This window comes from Anabrus simplex, chromosome 2, assembly GCF_040414725.1.
Source record: "Anabrus simplex isolate iqAnaSimp1 chromosome 2, ASM4041472v1, whole genome shotgun sequence".
Taxonomy (NCBI): domain Eukaryota; kingdom Metazoa; phylum Arthropoda; class Insecta; order Orthoptera; family Tettigoniidae; genus Anabrus; species Anabrus simplex.
In genome coordinates this window covers 680890442-680913655 of record NC_090266.1, presented here as the reverse complement: position 1 = coordinate 680913655, position 23214 = coordinate 680890442, and the positions used below count along the sequence as shown (strand labels likewise).

The following is a 23214-nucleotide window of genomic DNA, read 5'->3' as shown; positions in this document are numbered from 1 at the left end:
AGGGATGTCATCACTATTGCATGCGGGCCATAATATTCTTTATTACAGTCCAGAAAGGTTTCCCTGACACTTGACGAAGCCTTTCCAGGTTATTGCCAAAATCACTAGACTCCAGAGTGATTCGTTACGCTCAGTGTATTTCGTCTACATACGCTTCTATATCTACATCACTTCTTATTTACAGTATTTGTGGTAAGCCTCATCTTTTCATTCGTATAGCGCTTATGATTTCTTTGTTTATTCATTCAGCTTTTATAATGACGTTGTTTGGTCTACCTCTACCGTTGTAGATCCACAGAAGCTCGATGATGCTATGAAGAAGTACTGGAAATTTCAAAACAACTAGCGGAAGCATTTCCGGAGAAAAGAGCTGTTGCAAAAAATGTCGTTTTCTGAAATTGCAGCCCAACTGTCATTTTGTTTACAAAACGTAAGTGCTTTCATGCATTGTTATCAAGCTGAATGATAAACAGGCAAGGCTGACGTAGCAACCAATGCAACCCATGTCCGCTATTATTCAGGACAAACCTCGGCCTTCTAAAGGCGGCGTTTAAACTGAACAAGTACATGTAAATGCCACAAAAAAGAAAACCAACTGGCTAGCACAGTAACATAATTAACAAATTATTTAAAATACGTATACTCAACCTGTATTAATGAGACAACGTAACAAATTAAACAGAAAACTCCAAATGTTAATATGTCTTAAAAAGCAAAACAAAACTTTTTGAGTCACCTTCTATATTCCCCTTAATGGGAACAGGATCACCGAGTGAGTTGGCCGTGCGGTTAGGGTCGCGCAGCTCTGAGCTTGCATCCGGGAGGTAGTGGGTTCGAGCCCTACTGTAGGCAGCCCTGTAGGTTTCCCATTTTCACACCAGCCAAATGCTGGGGCTGTACCTTAATTAAGGCCACGGCCGCTTCCTTACCACTCCTAAGCCTTACCTCTCTCACCGTCGCCATAAAACCTATCTGTGTCGGTGCGACATAAAACACATTGTAATTGGAACAAGGTTTCATTTGATTAATTAATTATAACACCTGAAGCGCGCATTATGACGCCCGAGATAATGATCACTTTACAGGACGTCACCAAGATGGTCGTGGTTTAAATACTGACTAATGCACGTACGGTTTTGGAAACGAAAATTCACGTCCCTGCGGTTCGAGCTCCACGTAAAAAGTAGATGTCCCGTGGCTTTGAATGCTATATCAAGGATCTCGTCAAACTATACACTTGCCTTTTATAGTTATCAGTTTAAGCAGTGGCGTATCCTGGATTTCCCACGGAGGAATGCAACTAGTAACCATGCAGTAGCACAATGTATTTAGTAAATTCCAATTCCACTCGATACAATTCAGGAATGGTGAATGGAGAAAGGGCATACCCTCACATGCACGAATGTGCCTCCATCCCCATCCCCACTATAGACATCATTCCTAATGCAGAGAGACGACTTAAACTTTAAGAAATGTGGGCCAATGTAAACAATTTATAAAGTTCACGAAGACCACTATCGATACCACTGTTCAATAGGAACTTCTGGATTTGTGCCACAGTCTTATCTTTGAAGTGTTCAGAAGTGAACATTGCCCTCATTTCGGATTTAAGTCGTACTGTATCAAAATACAGTACTTTCCATTGACTTCGATTAATTAACTGAATTGCTTTTTAGGAAAATCACCAAAAAAATGAACATTTCTTGCAATCATTGTGTGGTTCCCAGAGAAATCGTGTGAAATATTTCAGCTTAGAAGTCATGTCTGTAAGGTCTAATTATCTAAGGTTTAATATTGTGGGAATTTCTTATCAAAGAATTATCGTTCATAATATATAGGCCTATGTGCTGCGTGTCCGTACTTCGACAACATTGTCACATAGCAATATTCTGAGGCGCAACGGCTATGTAGACTGGTACTTGCATGTATTTTCAAATTTATTTTATTTTTATTTGACGTGATTTAAGGAATATGAAAAATGTCCTTTTTATCTGACGAAATGACATCCTGCGCTATATGATTTTCATTATTTTTATTTTACAACTTGTTTTACGTCGCACCGACACAGATAGGTCTTATGTCGACGATGCGATAGGAAAGGGCTAGGAGTTGGAAGGAATTGGCTGTGGACTTAATTAAGGTGTGAAAATGGGAAACGACAGAAAACTATCTTCAGGGCTGCCGACAGTGGGGCTCGAACCCACTATCTCCCGGATGCAAGCTCACAGCTGTGCGCCCCTAACCGCATGGCCAACTCGCCCGGTTTAAATGTTTCTATTTCACCGTATATGCCCTAACTTCTCTGTTAGATTAGCCTATAAATTGTGTTCAGTCGAATGGAATGATTTTCTTCTCCACATTAACACTCTTAAGAATAGGGTGATATTAATATTTGTGTTATTTTCTTATTTGTTTATGCAAGAAAGCCAATACTACTGTAAATTTAATGGATCTGTTTGCTCAGTTTAAGTGTATGTTGGGTAGTATTTACTCAAGTTGGGAAGCTGCTAGATTGAGTGTTGCCAATTATCATGAAGTCACTAATTGGGTTAAAATGTCACTACGTGAAATTTTGTGAACTAGGTCTACATGAGGAGAATATTGAAACATTCAATGGATGAATAACTACAACATACCTAATAAATGAGAAGACTCAGGTTCCTTTTCTGGTGTAGTTGCAACTGGAATATGAATATGCAGCTGAGATTCCTGTCTTACTCAAGGCACTTTCAGAGAATTCATAATTATGAGTAACAGGTCTTCCTAACACTTCTAAGTGCGTTTTTGGCGTGAAGCGTGAAACAGTTCTGGCGTGGAGTCTGGTACGCATCTTTATTTTCACCAAGTTCAGCTGACTGAAAGGACCTTCTGTCTCTGCATTAGAAGAAGGTATAGAAATACTGGCAAATATTTCAATGGATTGACAGCAACAGGGTATAAAATACCTCACAAAACCTTCGGCTGTCTATCGTCGTAAGGCCAGTCTTGGAAAATGGAGCACCCGCAAGGGATCCGTACCGAAGAGAGCTCATCTCGCCAGGGGGTAATCCGTGCTTGGCGTTCGACCGTTACCTTCATATTCTACTTTGGACATTCCGAATTTCTCCAAAGCTGCTGACGGATGGCAGCGTGTAGCACGTAAATGGTGACAAAGAGTTAAGTGCAGTGACATCATGCGGAGGGTTTCAGAACTATGTCTACTACTGAATGCAATTTTAAGATTGAATGCGTTACGTCCTTAACTCCTCCATTTTCTGTCTCTTTCTTTCTACAGTGGATTAGATGGCGAGACTACACCAGAGCCACACGTTGTCAAGCAACGGAACTTTTGAACTTCTGAGTAATGAAATTAATAACACTTGCCTTGAAACAACCTAAAATCATACTTCACACAGTCCTTTGCGCTATCGTAACGCATGCAATGAATGCCTTGCATGCAAGGAAAATACGCCGCTGAGTTTAAGAGAGGCATGGCAGACTGAGTCGTGACGGAATCGGCGACAACCGTGCTAAGACTACTCTCCGATTTGATAGGCAGCTCTCTGTCTGTAACCTCACAACACGGCGAGCCATGGGAAAAGAAAGTCGCAAGTTGTGATGGCTGCGTTTGAGTCAATATAAAGCCAATGTTCAACTACTTGTGAGGTCAAAATAATCGAAACAAATTAAGGAAAAACACGATACACGCAAAAGAAAATTTAGTTTAGTGTTTTGTAACATTTTATACGGTCTACTTAGTAATCTATGTTTACCTTTGTTTGCTTCTACCTGTCCTGAATACAAATAAAATCTTGTTTATTTGTGATTATTGAAGGCTATTCATTTATAATTAATGTCTAAATAAGGGAGTCATTACGATGTGTGAAGTATTTTCTTGTGAATGTACGTTAAGAATAGTTATGTTATTGATGATCAAGGTAATTTCAGTCATTAAGCATGTAGGCATCATTAGTGTACCTAAATTCTCCCGCCCGTCTCTCTTTCTACAAATATATAAAAATTTAGACTTTTGTATGTATTATTTAATTATTTTGACGGGGAAATCATATGTTTTTAAACATTTTATACACAATTTGAATTGAACGTAAGAACTTTCATTGTGTTGTTATGATAGGGAATCGTCAAATGGTCTCAGTAATGCTGCTCTGGTTATACTGTAGAGACGTCTGAGGGTACAGCACATCGGCTAGGCAAAGTGCATCATCGACAGCAATTTCCCATGACTGCCATGCTTGCCGCAACGGTGTCGCAGTTGCCAGCGTCCTTGATAGACACGATTTAAGTCACCGGTTTCTGGCATGACTGACGAAGCGCTCTAGGAATCTTCAAATGCTGCCCTTACCTAAGAGATGTCTCCATGCACATCCAACGCCACATCAAAGAAATGAGTACGTTTGCCGTGTGTGAGTGTGTTGGCCTTCCAAGCAGAATCGGTAACGCCCTTTCCTATCCCATCGTCGCTATAAGACCTATCTGTGTCAGTGCGACGTAAAGCAACTAGCAGAATCGGTAACATAGCCACCCGAAGAGTAGATGTACTCGGGTTCGTGTCATAAGGATGGAAATATTTGAGTCATTCCTCCAAGACAACAAAAGAAAGTGTTTGGTGAATTACATTTCAAGTGGAACTGATGCCGAGAGCCGATTTATTGAGTACCCATGTGTCCGGGTACACCTTACATCGGTTATCCGAAGTGAAATACCCGGGTACCTGTTACATCGGGTAATGATATCCGAAAACCCGGATACCCGCTTATCCCGATGATAGGTTGCTTGCATACATTGTCAGCAATGTGTTTTATTCATTTTATTTTTACAATTTGCTTTATGTCACACTGACACAGATACGTCTTATGGCAACGATGGAATATGAAAGGGCTAGGAGTGGGAAGGAATCAACTATGGCCTTACAGTGGGGTTCGAACCCACGATCTCCCGAATGCAAGCTGATAGCTACGTGACTCAAACCGCACAGCCACTTGCTCTGTTGTTCCATTCTCCCCTACTAGATTGCGTCTCTGGTCCATCATCTTTCTTTAGCGAAGTGTATCCCTCTCTGTGCCCAGAGAACGTTAATTTACGTCTCTTTACGTAGAAACCGAGCTTTGTTAAAAATCTAAGTTGAGGGTAGCATTGTTTTGTTATTAATAAATACATGTGCATTTTTGTAAAAAAAAATAATTTTGTTTGTTTACAATCTGTTAAAAGAAGCCAACTCAGCTTTTCGACAGATTTGTCTACTGGTTGGAATGTTTATGTACTGGCCCGTTATGCTCTATTTTTGTTAATGAAAAGATCTAATGACGGTCGTCAGGTTCAATTGTAATCGTAAATAATATTATTAAATAAAAATAATTTCTCCTGGAAAGTTAAAATAACAGTCTATGAATAAAATATACTTATTCTAACTCACTTGTGGCGAACTTATCCCCCATAAGGAAATCTTTTAAAACTAGTGGATATGCAAGAAAAAAATATAAACAAACTATTTAACAACGGTATTCACATGTCATTTACATGCCACAGCCATTACATAAGATGGAATTTATTTTAGAACAAACTTCACCTTTTTTTTAGTTGGTGTGAAAATTTCTAAATGGCTGGTCTTAATCCATCCTCCTCATCATCATAAGATTATTGCCTACCAAAGTTTCACGAACGAGAATCAGCTTTTGTGTGAACGGGTACCTGCTTCTTATTACCCAGGTACCCGACTATTACCCGAATGCACAGGGTTTCCAAACACCCCGATATGCAGCTTTGTAAATATACAGCTATCCCCATTTAACGGTAATTCCTTTTTAACCTAATTTCCCAGCAAGTTTTGTGAAATATTTGGAATACGTCTCATTGAGCGTGTAGATGGTTGTTAAATTACCAAAGGGCATCTTAATTCTCGTTCAGAAGTAAGTGTTGCCGTATACTTAGACTGAAAGGATGTCATAAATAACTGTCCAACAAAATATACTTTATTTATAAAATACTTTATTATACATATTCGAAGTGTATATACATGTGTTTTCCAAATATCAGTTCAGTCACTATGTACAAGAACAAACAGATAAATAAATTAATAAATAGCTAAATAAATACAACATGTACAGAGGAACTTTGGGAAGAAAAATACTCCAGAACTTCAATTTGGGTGACCAATGCCGTATGAAAACCCTCCCTCCACCAAACCCTTAATCACTTCCCACATGTACAGTCACCCTTATTCCATGCTCTCGCCCATCCAGTCATTCATATAACTGCAGTATACAGGCTAAATCAACCGTTCACATTTTACAGACAAATAAGAACTATCATAAAATCAGTCATAAATAAGTTTTTCGAGTTGGAAGTCCAAATTGTTTTGTTACAGTCAGTGAGTTACGCAGTCTAATCGATGCCAAGGGTGATCCTCACTCTGATCCTGGAGTTGTTTAGGAGCCTCATTTTTGCTTTTCCACTTCCGTTGCCACAGAATCACCCACCCTACTAGAAGCAGCAGTTGTATTGATAAGGACACAATAGTTGCGTACGTAAGATTCTGTCCATTCAGACAAAATAAGCCTTGTTCCTCACCATCTTCAGACAAGTTCAACCAGTTTTTACTTTCTTCCTCCTTCGATCTATCAAACTGAAATTTATCTGCAATCCGAATACTTTGGACCACAAGCATCTCCTCTTGCGTTGGAACCTTCTCCACTTGAGAATCGACTTCACGTCTCCGCCGCTTACCATAGGAATCAACTCGCCTCACCATGCCATAGTAATCTTCTAAGTCACAAACCACCGGCTCGCATGTTGGCAAGCATGGTGTGACAAGTGCTTTGAACTGCACTACATCCGAAGTAGGAAATTTGAAAGCATCAAATGGTGCCTGTAAAATTTTAGGCCCTTCCGCACTGTCGACTATTGATATAGGGCCCATGATGGTAGGATCTGTAGGACACCCAAGACTATCTATTAGAAGAATTTCACTAGAGTCAACACCATCTAACGCTATAAGCTCCCTGACAAAGATCTGGTATGGTGAATTTTGTTCCAATATATCAAATCGGAGGCTAAGGGCATCCCCAACTTGAGCGGTATGTATATCTTCACCTTTTCGGTTTGTAATGCGCATGGTGACTGTTGGAGATGTCACATACGCACTCTGCTCACCCTCTGAAGAAGCCAGATCACCACCAACCTGAAGTTGAACACCTTGCCCCACGCTACGGTTTTGCATGTTGTAGGAGCATCTCACCGACAGCCCCACATCCTGGCTGGTCACGATCTGGTCATGGTGCTGAAACATCAAAAAGGAACATGACAACCAATTAATAAATGTCTCAAATGAACAAATACGACCAAAAAGTTCTAAACAAAATGCACAAAACGTTGACCTGAAAACTCTGAACTGCACTACGTCCGAAGTAGGAAATTTGAAATCATCAAATGGTGCCTGTAAAATTTTAGGCCCTTCCACACTGTCGACTATTGATATAGGTCCCATGATGGTAGGATCTGTAGGACACCCAAGACTATCTATTAGAAGAATTTCACTAGAGTCAACACCATCTAACGCTATAGTCACGATTTGGTCATTTAGTGAATTTAGTAAAAAATGGAAGAGTATGTATAGATACTTTAAGGCACAAACAATTTCCAAGAAGGACATTCCAGGAATCATTAATGAACAAAGGAAATGTGTATGCGAGGATCCTCAAAAGGCAGAAGTATTCAGTCAGCAGTACGTAAAGATTGTTGGTTACAAGGATAATGTCCAGATAGAGGAGGTGACTAGTACTAAAGAAGTATTAAAATTTACCTAACAATGATATTTAAAGTAAGATAAAAAAGTTGAAAACTAGAAAAGCAGTTGGAATTGATAACGTTTCGGGGATATACTAAAGACAATGGGTAGGGATATAGTACCATATCCGAAATACTTATTTGTTTATTGTTTGCATGAAGGAGCTGTACCAAATGAATGGAGAGTTGCTATAGTAGCCCCTGTGTATAAAGGAAAGGATGATAGACATAAAGCTGAAAATTACAGGCCCGTTAGATTGATATGCATTGCTAATAAGCTTTGGGGAAGCATTCTTCCTGATTATATTACACATGTTTGCGAAATTAATAACTGGTTCGATAGAAGGCAGTTCAGTTTAAGGAAAGGCTATTCCACTGAAGCTCAACTTGTAGGATTCCAGCAAGATATAGCAGATATCCTGGATTCAGGAGGTCAAATGTACTGTATCGCGATTGACCTATCTAAGGCATTTGATAGGGTAGATCATGGGAGACTATTGGCAAAAATGAGTACAATTGGACTTGACAAAAGAGTGACTGAAGGGGTGGCTATGTTTCGAGAAAATATAACTCAGAGAATTAGAGTAGGCGAAGATCTCCCTCCAATAATAATAAAGAGGGGAATTCCTCAAAGTAGTAAGTTATTACTAGAACTTTATATTTTCTTATATATATCAATGATATGTGTAAAGAAGTGGAATCAGAGATAAGGCTTTTCGCAGATGATGTTATTCTGTGCAGAGTAATAAATAAGTTACAAGATTGTGAGCAACTCCAAAATTACCTCGATAATGTTGTGAGATGGACAGTAGGCAATGGTATGATTATAAACGGGGTTAAAAGTCAGGTTGTGAGTTTCACAAATAGGAAAAGTCCTCTCAGTTTTAATTACTGCGTTCATGGGGTGAAAGTTCCTTTTGGGGATCATTGTACGTACCCAGGTGTTAATATAAGGAAAGATCTTCATTGGGGTAATCACATAAATATGAATGTAAATAAATGGTACAGATCTCTGCACATGGTTATGAGGGTGTTTAGGGGTTGTAGTAAGGATGTAAAGGAGAGGGCATTTAAGTCTCTGGTAAGACCCCCACTAGAGTATGGTTCCAGTGTATGGGACCCTCACCAGTATTACTCGATTCAAGAACTGGAAAAATCCAAAGAGAAGCAGCTCGATTTGTTCTGGGCGATTTCCAACAAAAGAGTAGTGTCACAAAAATATTGCAAAGTTTGGGCTGGGAAGACTTGGGAGAAAGGAGACGAGCTGCTTGACTAAGTGGTATGTTCCGAGCTGTCAGTGGAGAGATGGTGTGGAATGACATCAATAGACGAATAAGTTTAAGTGGCGTCTTTAAAGGCAGGAAAGATCACAATATGAAGATAAAGTTTGAATTCAAGAGGACAAATTGGGGGAAATATTCGTTTACAGGATGGGGAGTTAGGGACTGGAATAACTTACCAAGGGAGATATTCAATACATACATTTCCAATTTCTTTGCAATCATTTAAGAAATTGCTAGGAAAACAACAGATAGGGAATCTGCCAACTGGGCGACTGCCCTAAATGCAGATCATTAGTGATTGATTGATTGATTGATTGATTGATTGATTGATTGATTGATTGATTGATTGATTGATTGATTGATTGATTGATTGATTGATTGATTGATTGATTGATTGATTGATTGATTGATTGATTGATTGATTGATTGATTGACATATGTTAGTGACATCTTTATCGCGAACTGAGTCCCTATATATGCTGAGAGTAAATTATGCACGGATTTACAGGCTTTTTTTCGTTAAATCCATAATTTCAAGTTTCCGAGAACGATGTTCCTAAATTTTCTGTTCTAAAAATTCATAAAATCCCGTGTATTGCTTATAACAATAGACATAAAAAAGGATATGTCTACTACAAGTTAATAAATTTTACAACATTGAAGTTCAACTAATAATTGTGTCCGTGATTGCATTGGTTAGATGCTCCAAGTGTTGATTCTTGTTTGTATAGTACAGAATGCTTCCTGCATCACTCTCCACCGTTTCCCTTTTGAGAAACAATCGTCAAAGTTTCTGTGCAGTTTCAACCCTTTTTCGGTTCAGTTAGAGATGAATAAAAAAAACGGACCGAGCTCGATAGCTGTAGTCGCTTAAGTGCGGCCAGTATCCAGTAATCGGGAGATCGTGGGTTCGAGCCCCACTGTCGGCAGCCCTGAAGATGGTTTTCCGTGGTTTCCCATTTTCACACCAGGCTAATGCTGGGGCTGTACCTTCATTAAGGCCACGTCCGCTTCCTTCCCATTCCTAGGCCTTTCCTATCCCATCGTCGCCATAAGCCATATCTGTGTCGGTGCGACGTAAAGCAAAAAAAAAAAAAAAGGGATGCCATCTTTACACAACTGTCTAGGAGCAATTTTGGAAGCACCCATAAATGTTTACTATTCGCAGTGTATTATGATGTTCGGAAACGTATAGACTCGCGACGGAAGTAGGCTCATAAACTTACCATATTATCATTATTATGGTAATCAGTTTGAGTAATCCCAGACTGGGTCATGTATTCCATATCCAGTGTCCATACGGACACATCCAATGATACGGACAGATTTTTATTCTAATTGAAGTAACATAGAAATGATTATAAAATCAACTATTATTTATGGAAACTCTCAGATATGGACACGAATAGTTGTTTGAGAGTCCTAAAGCTTGTTTTATCTCTTGCCTACAGAAAGAGTAGGGATTTCGAGACCTAATACTCCGTACAGTGTGTTACGAAAATTAGTTATGAGGACTGTACGAAAATGTACTGTATTAACAACAAGATAGTAAGGGATCTATAGCAGTACCATACCCGCTAGCTCTCCAGTACCATTATTGGGAATCAGAAAAGTACATAAAGTCATAATAGGTTGTTTGACTGATGTGTCTGAAATCCAGTTACTACGATCAGTTCGACACATATTGTAGCCCATAGCTATACTTTTCTCTTCACCTACTCGTCAGTTGTTTTAATGTAATCAATTACATTTACAGTGTGAATGTATGCATAATATACCGGGGTATGTCATAAGTTTACAGTAAGATTGGCCAACCTCCCCCCCTGTAACGGACACCTCCCAGATACGGACAAATTGTTACGTCCCTTCGATGTCTGTGAATGAGAGGTTTCACTATACAGTACTAGTAACGTGTAGTGGATTAAGGTACCCATGTACTATTTGCGGGATTATTGTACCTCACAGTTCCTGGATGTTTTCTCCCAGTAGCCGTCCATTAATGGCTTTGTGCAAATGGAAAGGCACATCATTAGAGTTCAGTCACCACTGATCTGCATTTAGGGATGTCGCCCAGGTGGCACATTCCCTATCAGTTGTTTAGAGAATCATTTCTCAAATAATTTCAGGGAAGTCGGGAATTTATCGAACACATCCCTTGATAAATTATTCCATTCCCTAATTCCGTTTTTAATTAGGGGGGAGGCGGCTGAATAGAGCTGCATCACCTCGGGATGAAGACACGAGTTTACTTTAATAATAATAATAATAATAATAATAATAATAATAATAATAATAATAATAATAATAATAATAATTGTACCGGGAGGTACACCTCAACGCCGCGCATTCAAAACGAACTCCTCTATTGGTAAAACAGTGAAACTGAAACTACACCAGCTCCAACTTGGAACTTTAATCAGAAGATGTCACCACTAAAATATTGAGTAATTTTGTTATTGTGAAATTTTCTAAACTGACTGAATTTCTCCTAGTTTTGTTTGCTATACATCAAGAAGTTTGGACATTTCTCCACAGGTGACACAACCAAAAAACTATGATCATGCACCCTGGTGCAAAGTGAAAGAACTTATAATTTAAAGAAGTTTAGTATTTCTAGGTTTTTATAACTAATTGGTGTTCATTTATTTTTTGGATTCGTAACTCTTACTTTTCTTTCCGCCAGTTTTGAATCTAGCCAATCACTAATTTCTGTAATTAATTTTCAACCTATCACAGGCTTCTTGTTCGATTCTGAGTGTAACTTTGAAATTAACCAATTAAATTGAGAGGGTGTGGCTGGTTTAGTCTTAAATGATCTCGAACCTTCCCTGAGGGTTTATAAACTGCGGTTTTTCTCGTTTCTTGGCCAACTGATCGACGTCTATCTGAGTGTGTGTGTTAAGCAGGAGGCGGGCGGCCTCTTTCGTCGGCTGCTAGAACATCTACAAGGTAATGGCCACATAACCTTATTCTTTGTTGCTATCTCCGCAGTTTAATCCGAGGGAAAGGTCCGGATCTTTAACCGTGTAACCTACGTTTCTAAAATGTAACTTTCTTCCGGCTAATGTAAAACTTCCATAAATCTTTAACTGTAAATCGGGGAGAGAGAGTGATGTACCCGCTCAAACTCCCCTTCATCTTGGTTTGAGGTGACTACGTGTTGTAACTGTTTTTCCTTCTGTAATGTGTTAAAGTAATTTCTATACGAGTCACCTCAGTAGTTTGGGAATAGCCCCTGTTTCACCGGCCTAGAGCCCTGTAGGTTTTAATTTTTCATTATCTTGGAGCGCTGTGTACGCCTCCATTCCTTTTGTGTTTGGGCCAGTTATTTAACCTGTTCTGTTTTCATGAAGGCCCCGTAGGTTGGGTATTAAATACTCCTGCATAAAGTTATTTTCAAACTGTAAGTTGTGCCTTGAGAGGCCAGTGATTGTAAATTGATGCTGCCTCGAGTAGGCTTGGAAAACTGAGAACCTGTTAGCTCTTTTCCAAAGTTTCGTACTGTAAAGAGTGCCTCTGGAAGGCCAGATATTCTATTTAGGGAGCAAGTGCTCTGTGAATTAGGGGATTTCTGCCCTTGAATAAATTTGCGCTCCTTTGTAAATTTGAGCTGGGAACTCAAGAATTGTAAAGCGAGGGGCTTGAAGCCCAGGACCTGTAGGATTCACTAATTTTGAATTTTCCTTGACTTGTTTCAAGATTGTCATTGTACCTGATATATTATTGTGTTCACTAAGTGAAAGATTGTTAAGTTTGAAGTTCTACAAGAAAAATATAACCTTTTACAAATTTAATTCGATTCTTGATGTTGTAGATAGACCCATTCACTCCGGCACCTTTTCTAACCTCTTTCTGCTCCACGGGTAACTCCGTAACAATAATAATAATAATAATAATAATAATAATAATAATAATAATAATACGGAATAACATACCAGAAAATGTCGGTAATTTCCAGGAAATCCGGAACTAAGTGAACAATTTGAGCAATATTACTTCATATTCATGTTGGCTAATGTACAGTATGCTATTTAAATTCTTTCTTACACGTGAGAGTGTTAGTATGTATGTTAATGAAATGAAATGAAATGGCGTATGGCTTTTAGTGCCGGGAGTGTCCGAGGACATGTTCGGCTCGCCAGGTGCAGGTCTTTTGATTTGACTCCCGTAGGTGACCTGCGCGTCATGATGAGGATGAAATGATGATGAAGACAACACATACACCCAGCCCCCGTGCCAGAGAAATTAATCAATGATGGTTAAAATTCCCGACCCTGCCGGGATTCGAACCCGGGACCCCTGTGACCAAAGGCCAGCACGCTAACCGTTTAGCCATGGAGCCGGATATGTATGTTAATAATCTGTAGATAACAGTTGTAATATGTGATTAATTGTAAGAGAAGGTCAGGCGCCCTAACTTCGCCACTTGAAAGAATGCATAATAAATAAATAAACAAACCAGTATTTGCCTGGTGAGAAAATGGGAAACCACGGAAAACCATATTTAGGGCTGTCGACAGTGGGGTTCGAATCCACCATCTCCGTATGCAAGCTTAGAGCTGCGTGCCCCAAACCGCACGGCCAACTCGCCCGGTATCAGTATATCGTCCACATGCAATACAGAATTTGAATATTATCGATTGTCATGAGCAATCCAGACCAGAAAGATGTAATTCCTTAAAAGTTTCACCAAACCCGATCATGAATATGTTCCATGTACAGTTTATTTTACGTTTCTTGCACTTTTCTTACAACATTCTTACAGCACCTTCCGTCCTAAAGTGCCTGTGAATACCTCGATAGTTGTTTCAATCCTTCCCGTTCCTTTGGAATTACTGCTTTCGTCCAATCAGAAGTAACTTACTCAACATTCCATCCTAATCCTATTAGTCTATGGAACCATGTTATCCCTGCCTTCCCACTGTATCTTACCACTTCAGGGTTAACTTAATCTATTCCTGCAGCTTTTCTGACAATGTCAGTGACAGTCCTTTCATCTTGCGTAATTTAACTGCCGTCTTTGTTTTCCTCGCCATGAACGCCATTGTTCGGGACTTCAACACAGAGATTTCCTTTTACAGTGAGAATATTTTAAAAGTATTCCTCCTATCTGTCCAGTGATTCCCCGGGATTCACACCTAGTTCACTGTTCATTTCTATTTTCCCTCCCTTTCTAGGATTCTTTATTACAGTCCAGAAAGATTTCCCCGTCGCTTGACGATGCCTTTCCAGGTTATTACCGAAATCTCCGCTCTATTTCTTTCGTCTACATACAGTTCAGTATCTACGTCAGTTCTTGTTTGGATCCATATTTGATACGTCTCCTTTTTGCGATTAGAAGCTGCCCTTATTTACTTATTCAACCGTCTTTCTTAGGCACTCCCTTGCTCTCTACTACAGCATTCCTGTATACGTACTACACACTCTCTTTATATTTTCTGATGCCAGGCTGAGTGGCTCAGACGGTTGAGGCGCTGGCTTTCTGACCCCAACTTGGCAGGTTCGAACCTGGCTCAGTCCAGTGGTATTTGAAGGTGCTCAAATACGTCAGCCTCGTGTCGGTAGATTTGCTGGCATGTAAAAGAACTCCTGTGGGACTAAATTCCGGCACCTCGGCGTCTCCGAAAACCGTAAAAGTAGTTAGTGGGACGTAAAACAAATGACATTATTATTATTATTATTATTATTATTATTATTATTATTATTATTAATAATATTATTATTATATTTTCTGAAACTGCTTATAGTTTACTCTCTGGAACTTTTCACTAATCAGTTTAAAAATTATTTTATTTCACCAAATAATGCCCTTATTTTTATTGCATTTGGAAATATGTTATTTTTTCCATGGTGCCAATTTAAATCCCCAGCGCAGATTTTAGAATGGTTCCACGTGTCGTTAAGCAAATTCAACTCCTGAAGACCTGTGGACACTGTGGCCACAACCGTGTTCATCTTCATTTAGGGCAGTATAAGGAGCACCCCAGGCGAGAAATAATGCCAGAAAGGATAAAATACTGAAGAACTTGTCCCTAGAGAACACGAAGAAGAAATCTGATCGTCATACATAACGTGGTGGAGTACAATTTAGTTACCCTCCTCTGAATTAAATCCCCTGTCTTCTCACAATGTATTTTTCGTTACAGGTACCAGTAGCGGCGATTGGGAATTAAAAGTGCGGGGGCAAAAACATATACAGACAACAAATAGTACCTGGGTTTGTGGGATATAGCGTATGGGGGGAGGGGGTATATAGATCAAAAGTGAATAAATAAAGTAGATAATAGGAGATTCTGAATGAGTGATTCATAATGAACGAATCATTGCATTGAACGACTGAATCATGATTCAGTGAACGAAATTAATCGACTCGTTTGTGAATCCAAAGCTGAGTCGAGAGATGGCAGCCTCAACTCGTTCCTCGTACGTTCTGATTCATATCGCCAAATCGTAGAGCTGGGGACGGAGCGGAGCGGAGCGGAGCAGTTGTTGTGACGTCATCACCCGGTAGTACCGAGTGAACTACCGAGTGAATGTCCTGACGCGGGACGTTTAAACACGTTATAGGTATGCACTGCGAAGGTATTGCATCCCTCTATTAATACCCTTCTCTCACAACGTAAAACCTGTAAATAGCTGCATATATATTCACTATAATTGTTATATACGTAACTGCTAGGGAGTAGGAGGTAGTATGTGGAATAAATGTTAGTTACTCGTATAGTTAACTCATTCGAATAGTGAAACAAAGTATGGCGCATACCTACCGAAAGGGTTTGTATACAAGGGGATTGGAAGTTAACAGAAAAGTAATGTATTAACAATTATTTCGTAAGTTCATGTGATACGGTACACTGTTAATGAGAAGAATAACCTGAATATAAAGAATCTTATCAGAATATAATGAAAAACACTGATATAATTTCATCTACAGGATGACAAAAGTAATTACGTAAATGAACGTTGACTGGAATGTCCTTCTTTGCAAATGTGATTACAAAACATATCTGACAACATACTACTATACGTCCCAATGCCAAACAGCTATCAGTAGAATGCTATATTATATTATATTATATTATATTATATTATATTATATTATATTATATTATATTATATTATATTATATTATATTATATTATATTATATTATATTATATTATATTATATAATATAATATAATATTTGATGTGCCACCACCCGTCGCATATGTGTGGCCACAAAATTTGCATTTTGCGTGTTTCCTATTGTCAGTGATGTCAAAAAACTGCCAGGCATCGGACGGTTTTCGTGGCCATTGTGGAACAACGTTCTGTAAAAATTTCTTTAAATTCCTTTAAATGTTCTAAAAATATAACTACTATCTACGAATATGTTTAAATATCACACTAACACCACAAATATAATCTAACAGACTTTACATTATCTACAAAACATAACAAGCTTAGGAAATATATACGTACATTCGAAACAACACAGATTGAATACAGGTACTTTCGTACGTGTGTTGTGCGCTACACTGTGCTCAGGTCCTCCGCGAGTACTCGCAGTTGTAAGCGGAGGGGATCGGTGGTGCGCTCTACCGCTACAACCGGATTACTCATCGGTATTACTCGCTCCGTCCCCACCTCTACCAAATCGGGTATCCACCATTTTTGAATCAACGACAACTTGTGAAGAACGACTCTGTTTTTTTTTAATTTAACCTGAACTAAAAATCCGATTCACAAGTCAGATACGTACTCCTAACCTAACCTTACAGGATTTTTTTAAAGTAAGAAATTATCACGTCGTTTCAAGTCACAAACTTCACGGAACTATACTACATACTTAACTTCCAGCTCGCTGCTAAATGTTAGGTTAAGAGTACTTCAAGGTTCCCGTTAACTAGTGTGAACTAACGTGTCGAACATGGCCACAAAAATGTTCATATCTGCTATAAATTTCAAATTCGATTGTCGTATAGTTTCTAACGGTAGCTACTTAAGTTTGGAAAGGATTAGTCGGACAGTTGTGTAGCATTTTTCGACTGTAACCTCCAAAAAGGGTATTACTCTTGTTAAAATGCTAGCAGTTACCTTGCACATTTCACTTCTTGTAACTTGTAAAGCAGTAGCAGTTATACAGAACTTAACGGAATGTTTCAGCTGAGTCCATGGTTTCGGTTTCGGCTCTCCGTCACGTGGTAATGGAATGAATGAATTAAGTGAATGAATCAAATGAACGAATCATTTTGGTGAATCGTTTCAAATGAGTCGGTTCTTCTAAATGAATCAGATTCCCCATCTCTAAAATGAAGAAAACAAGCGCTACAAAATGGTATGCTTTTTGATGCTCCGTGAGCGAATTTCCACAGAGAGGTAAAGGTTGACAGTATACCAATTTAAGTGCGGTAATAATTCTGTAGTTTTTGAGATTTTGATTCAGTACTGTACAATAAAACGTTCACCAAAGGAACTATATTACACAACATGTATTACAGTTAAATAGAAGTATGGCGTCATTGTGCAATTAAAAAACATTTAGTAGTTGACTACGCACTAAGAAACTAACGGACACTAAAGAGACTGCCAGACTGACGAATGGGCGCGACAAACGGGTGAAACATACCTCAGTGTCTATGACCTCGGCAGAGAAATAAACCCCTGTACCCTTCCTCACAGCACATGCTAAGTCTCCACTACTTGCTGTGGCGCTATACAAATCGGTTAGCCGCGACGAACGACATTTTGTGCGTATTTCCTCTAATCATTTTGTTAATAATTAAAGAAAATAACGGAAAGAATTAGCTGATAAGACAACGGGGCTTGTACAAATTGCTTTTTTAAATAATTCATATGCTTCCCTCTGTGGCGTAATGGTTAATGTGGCCCCCGTGCCAGCGAAATTAACCAGGTAAGGTTAAAATTCCCAACCGTGGAGGCCCGGGTTCGATTCCCAGCTCTGCCACGAAATTTGAAAAGTGGTACGAGGGCTGGAACGGGGTCCACTAAGCCTCGGGAGGTCAAATGAGTAGAAGGGGGATTCGATTCCCACCTCAGCCATCCTGGAAGTGGTTTCCCACTTCTCCTCCAGGCAAATGCCGGGATGGTACCTAACTTAAGTCCACGGCCGCTTCCTTCCCTCTTCCTTATCCATCCCTTCCAATCTTCCCATCCCCCCGCAAGACCGCTGTTCAGCATAGCAGGTGAGGCCGCCTGGGCGAGGTACTGGTCATCCTCCCCAGTTGTATCCCCCGACCCAGAGTCTGAAGCTCCAGGACACTGCCCTTGAGGCGGTAGAGGTAGGATCCCTCGCTAAGTCCGAGAGAAAAACCGACCCTGGAGGATAAACAGATAAAGAAGAAGAAAAAGAAATAATTCATATAATTCCTAGTTTCAGCCGGATGAAATGGAATGAAAATGTAAAGTTTTCTCCACAATGTGGGGGGGGGGGGCGATAGCCCACCTCGCCCTCCCTAATCACCGCTACTGACAGGTACCACGGTTAAAATGCTCCAAACATGGCATGCAGCTGTAAGAATGTACGGAAATTATTGTTTGCCCTGGATACTGGAGTCAATGAAAAATATCTAGAGATTCCCTGGGCCAAAAGTGTAAAAGTTCTTATTTTATCGGATAAAAATTATTTCAGTTACTCGTTATTAATGTAAAATCAAGAGTTAAAAAAAATCCAGAACAATCTGTATTTGTTCATGTAGTTACTGGCTGTTCATCATATTTGGACTTAGTTAAGTGAAAACTTTTCATAAGGAGCCTTTTCGTGAAGTTATTTTTGAAACATTCAAAACTCAGAAACTAGTATTGGTATTAGATTGGAATTCACCAAACCCTCATGCCTGTATCACTGTACGATAAAAACTTAAAAATAATTCGTTCAAGGGTTGCGAAGTTTAAAAATTCCCTTGAGGGAAGAGCAATATATTTTCCAACTTAGTGTGTGTCTGAGGTTCACGAATCCGCAGTTCCCTTCAAACTATCAAACTCATCAAATGGTCATTGTGAGTACACAAATTAACTCACCTGTATAATGATTTCCGAGCTGTACCTGCCCAGAGGATCTCTTTTTACATCACAGTTGAGGTCGTGAAAGCCAAGTCGGAGGTCGAATTCCAGGCTATTGACTACGTCTGCGACGCAAGAATTTGGTCTGTTCTTGGCGTACACCTTTCCATTGAACACCTTGTTGGTCTGCACCCTAGCCACCATATCCGTGGCCCGGCAGTCGATAGTAACGTTGTAGCAGGATGTCATTTGGTGTGTAGTCGCTTGCTCCAAGTCCAGGTACGGTTCCTCGATGTAGTGCAAGCTCGGGGCGGCATGATGCGAAAGTCTGCACACCCTGTCGCCCGTATCTCCGTAGTCGAAGGTGTGACAACGGAAGTCAGCAGCCTGAAGGCACAGGTTTCGACACTCTTCTATGGTGGGCACCCCTTCGTGGACAGCATCTACAGTCTTCAAGATCTTGCCGTTCAGGGCCGTGAAGTCACACATCTTAATGGGATCGTTGACACAATTAGACTCGAGGTAGTCGACTGCTTCTTCCTCAACCAGACTGTTGAGCCCAGACACGGAGAAGCGGTCCATGTCGCTGAGAGAACAGTCTCCACTCTTGTGGTTATAGTTCCCAGACCTGCAAGCATACACGCACGCAATATATATAAATCAACATCAGAATCATTATTTACACTCTAGTACAGCAACCACTGCTAGCTTATATGTTTAACGTCGCACTAACATAGTTTTGATAGAAATGAGAAGGAAGCAGCCGTGACATTAATTAAGGTACAGCTCTAGTTGTACTTCCTCTTAAAACAACAACAACAACATTAATAATAATAATAATAATAATAATAATAATAATAATAATAATAATAATAATAATAATAATAATAATAATAATAATCAATTGAGATACAGCTCTAGTAGATAATTTACTGCAAGGTCTGAATCAGTGGGGGATGTACCATGCCAACGCGACGGCTTGGTCTTGATGGTAGATTATGCTGAAAGTCTGCAACTTAATATCTTGGGTGCGGGTACTATTTGAAAATTTCCAAGAATAAAACGACCCCAGTAGGGAAGCAATCTATTATTTATTTTATTTATTTCTGACTTACATTTATGGCGAAGTTGGGGCTCACGGCCCTCTCTTACACTTAATCTAAGAGGACTGGATGAGAGGTAGGGAATACGGAACAGGAAAAGGTGGATCATTTCATGTACTTAGGATGTGTATTCCCTCAAGATGCTTGTATACTGAGTGAAATTAAATCAAGGTGCAGAAAAGCTACAGAAATGAGCTCGCAGTTGCGATCGACTGTATTCCAGTAAGCTCTCGGACAAAACTATCTTTAATGTTGGTCTATTCTCAGACTGACTTTGATGTTAGGGAGTGGAATCTGGGTGGTTTCAGAATATCTTATTCGTAAGATAGAAATAACAGACATGGAAGTAGGGAGAATGAACACTGGTGCAAACAGGTGGGAATAATGGTAGGACGGTACTCGGAATGAGGATACAGAGGTTAAGCTAGGTATAAACTCGATGGATGAAGCTGTGCTTATAAACCGGATTCGGGGATGGGCAATATGAGGTGACTGAAGGAGGATTTATACTCAGCCATGGAGGGTAAGGGAAATAGACGAAGGCGATGATGGTCAGACTCAGTTTCTAATGATTTAAAGATAAGAGGTAAGGAATTAGGCGAAGTCACAGAGGTAGTTACAAATACAGGATTGTGGTCGCGCTTAGTTAATACATAGAGGATTGCAGACTGAACACCGAGAGTCATAAGTCTATACTGAATACAAATGTATTTATGTAATAATAATAATAATAATAATAATAATAATAATAATAATAATAGCCGGGCTGAGTGGCCCAGACGGTAAAAGAACTAGCCTTCTGAGCACAGGTTAGCGGATTCGGTCCCGGCTCAGTTCAGTGGTATTTGAAGATACTCAAATATGCTAGTATCCTGAAGGACAAAATTCTGGCAATTCGACGATTCCGAAAACTGCTAAAGCAGTTGAAGGGACGTAAGATTATTATTATTATTATTATTATTATTATTATTATTATTATTATTATTATTATTATGTAAAAACAAATTGAAGCCTCCGTTGCTCAGGCGGCAGTGCGCCGGCCTCTCACCGCTTGATACCGTGGTTCAAATCCCGGTCATTCCATTTGAAATTTGTGCTGGACACAGCGGTGGCGGGACACGTTTTTCTCCGGGTACTCCGGTTTTCCCTACCATCCTTCATTCCAGCAACAATCTCCATTAACATTTCTCCTGTCAATCATTTCTCATTGTCCCACGGGAGTGCGACAGGCTTCGGCAGCCGGCACGTTTCCTATCCTCGCCGCTAGATGGGGCTTCATTAATTTCATTCCTGACCCGGTAGAATGGCTGGAAACAGGCAGTGGATTTTCATTTTTCAAAACAAATTATTCCCCACGCTGAACCAACTATCATAGGGGTTTTTTTTTCTATTTGCTTTACGTCGCACCGACGCAGATAGGTCTTATGGCGACGATGGGACAGGAAAGGCCTAGGAATGGGAAGGAAGCGTCCATGGCCTTAATTAAGGTACAGCTCCAGCATTTGCCTGGTTTGAAAATGGGAAACCACGGAAAACCATCTTCAGGGCTGCCGACAGTGGGGTTCGAACCTACTATCTCCCGAATACTGTATACTGGCCGCACTTAAGCGACTGCAGCTATCGAGCTCGCCATCACAGGTCTGAATGAGATGAACTACTAATTTACCATTGTGATTGTTGGTTATTCTATGAGCACTGCAATTCATGGTATTCCTAACCACATTCATAAAACTAACCCGTGGTCCAAGCATCCCTTTGCCGCACTTAAAGACGACTGTCACCCTGTCAGGTAGCCTGCAGATATTGGAGTGCACCAGGTCAGCGTTTTGACTTCCTCAGCCGTACTACTTGCCTTTCTAGATCAGGTCCTCTCACATCGAATAGCTTCTCGACTGGCTTCATGAGCCTGAATTAAGTCCATTCCAAGACTGAATTGCTCCTCAGGGTTCGCAAAGAAGAGAGTCGTTCAAAAGATTCATACACAAAGCTGGCAACACTGCAAATAAATGCATGCTTTGGTGTTGTTTATAGCAGTTCAGAACTCTAAGCAAAGGAATGGTTGTTCACAACCTCACAAGTGATTCCTGGAGTCCCAGACGTTTACATTTCGTCCAACACATGTGTTTGCCAAATTTTGTAATCGTCCGCACACTGCTATGTCCAGTGTCATTACGTCCAATGCTGTATTGCCCAAATAATATTATGTCCGATATTTTTCGTCCTAAATTGAGCCCCAAATAACACAAATTAGTATTTACTACTGAAATTTTAAAGTAACGTTACAGAAATTTACAATGATGAGTTACATTCAAATAGAATTGTTAATATCGCTCTCAGATTCATTTTCATCTTCAATGTACAATTTCAACTTCAGACAGCTCTCAAATATCTGAGTATGCCGTTATTGCTTTTATAGTCTTCATAATTCCTAACAATAGATTCTAGGTGGATTTGAATTCTTAACTACTGTTTTTTCTTTTACAATTGGCTTTACGTCGTACCGACACAGATGTCTTATGACGACGATGGGACAGGAAGGAGCTAGGTGTGGGAAGGAAGCGGCTGTGGCCTTAATTAAGATACAGTCCCAGGATTTGCCTGGCGTGAAAATGGGAAACCACGGAAAAAAACATATTCAGGACTGCCAACATTGAAGTTCGAACCCACTATCTCCCGAATGCAATATCACAGCTATACGCCTGTAACCGCACAACCAACTCGCTCGGTGGTACTTCTTCTTTAAAGGGTATCTAATTTTTATGTGTCCTGAATCTAATTGGGTAATTGCTACTTCATTTTGTCTTCGATCGAGACGTACTGTTTGTGCTACAGGAAGTTCCAAATTGATGCATGATGAGTAAAAATCAACTTCTGAAGTCTTGGTTCTTTGCATACTGTTCACAGCGTGGTTGTGGAGCAATGCGCGGTACGACAGAAGGCCTCCTGCCTCTTGTTCTTTCGGGAAAACTCATTACGGTGTGTTCATCATCTGTAGGAGAAGTACATTCCCGAAATACGGCAGCAGGAGGTTGGTTCAGTGCGC

The 23214-nt window shown here is 39.9% G+C and overlaps 1 protein-coding gene across 1 annotated transcript in view; it reads right to left on the bottom strand.

Moving 5' to 3' along the window:
* Positions 1 to 6139: 6139 nt before the first annotated feature.
* Positions 6140 to 23214, bottom strand: part of LOC136863031 (uncharacterized) — a 129993-nt gene continuing 112918 nt past the window's right edge. The window contains exons 3-4 of the mRNA XM_067139350.2: positions 19087 to 19696; positions 6140 to 7276 (exon numbers count right to left, since the gene is read on the bottom strand). Of these exons, the coding sequence (XP_066995451.2) occupies positions 6365 to 7276; positions 19087 to 19696 (1522 nt within the window). The 3' untranslated portion in view covers positions 6140 to 6364. The remainder of the gene's footprint in view (positions 7277 to 19086; positions 19697 to 23214) is intronic.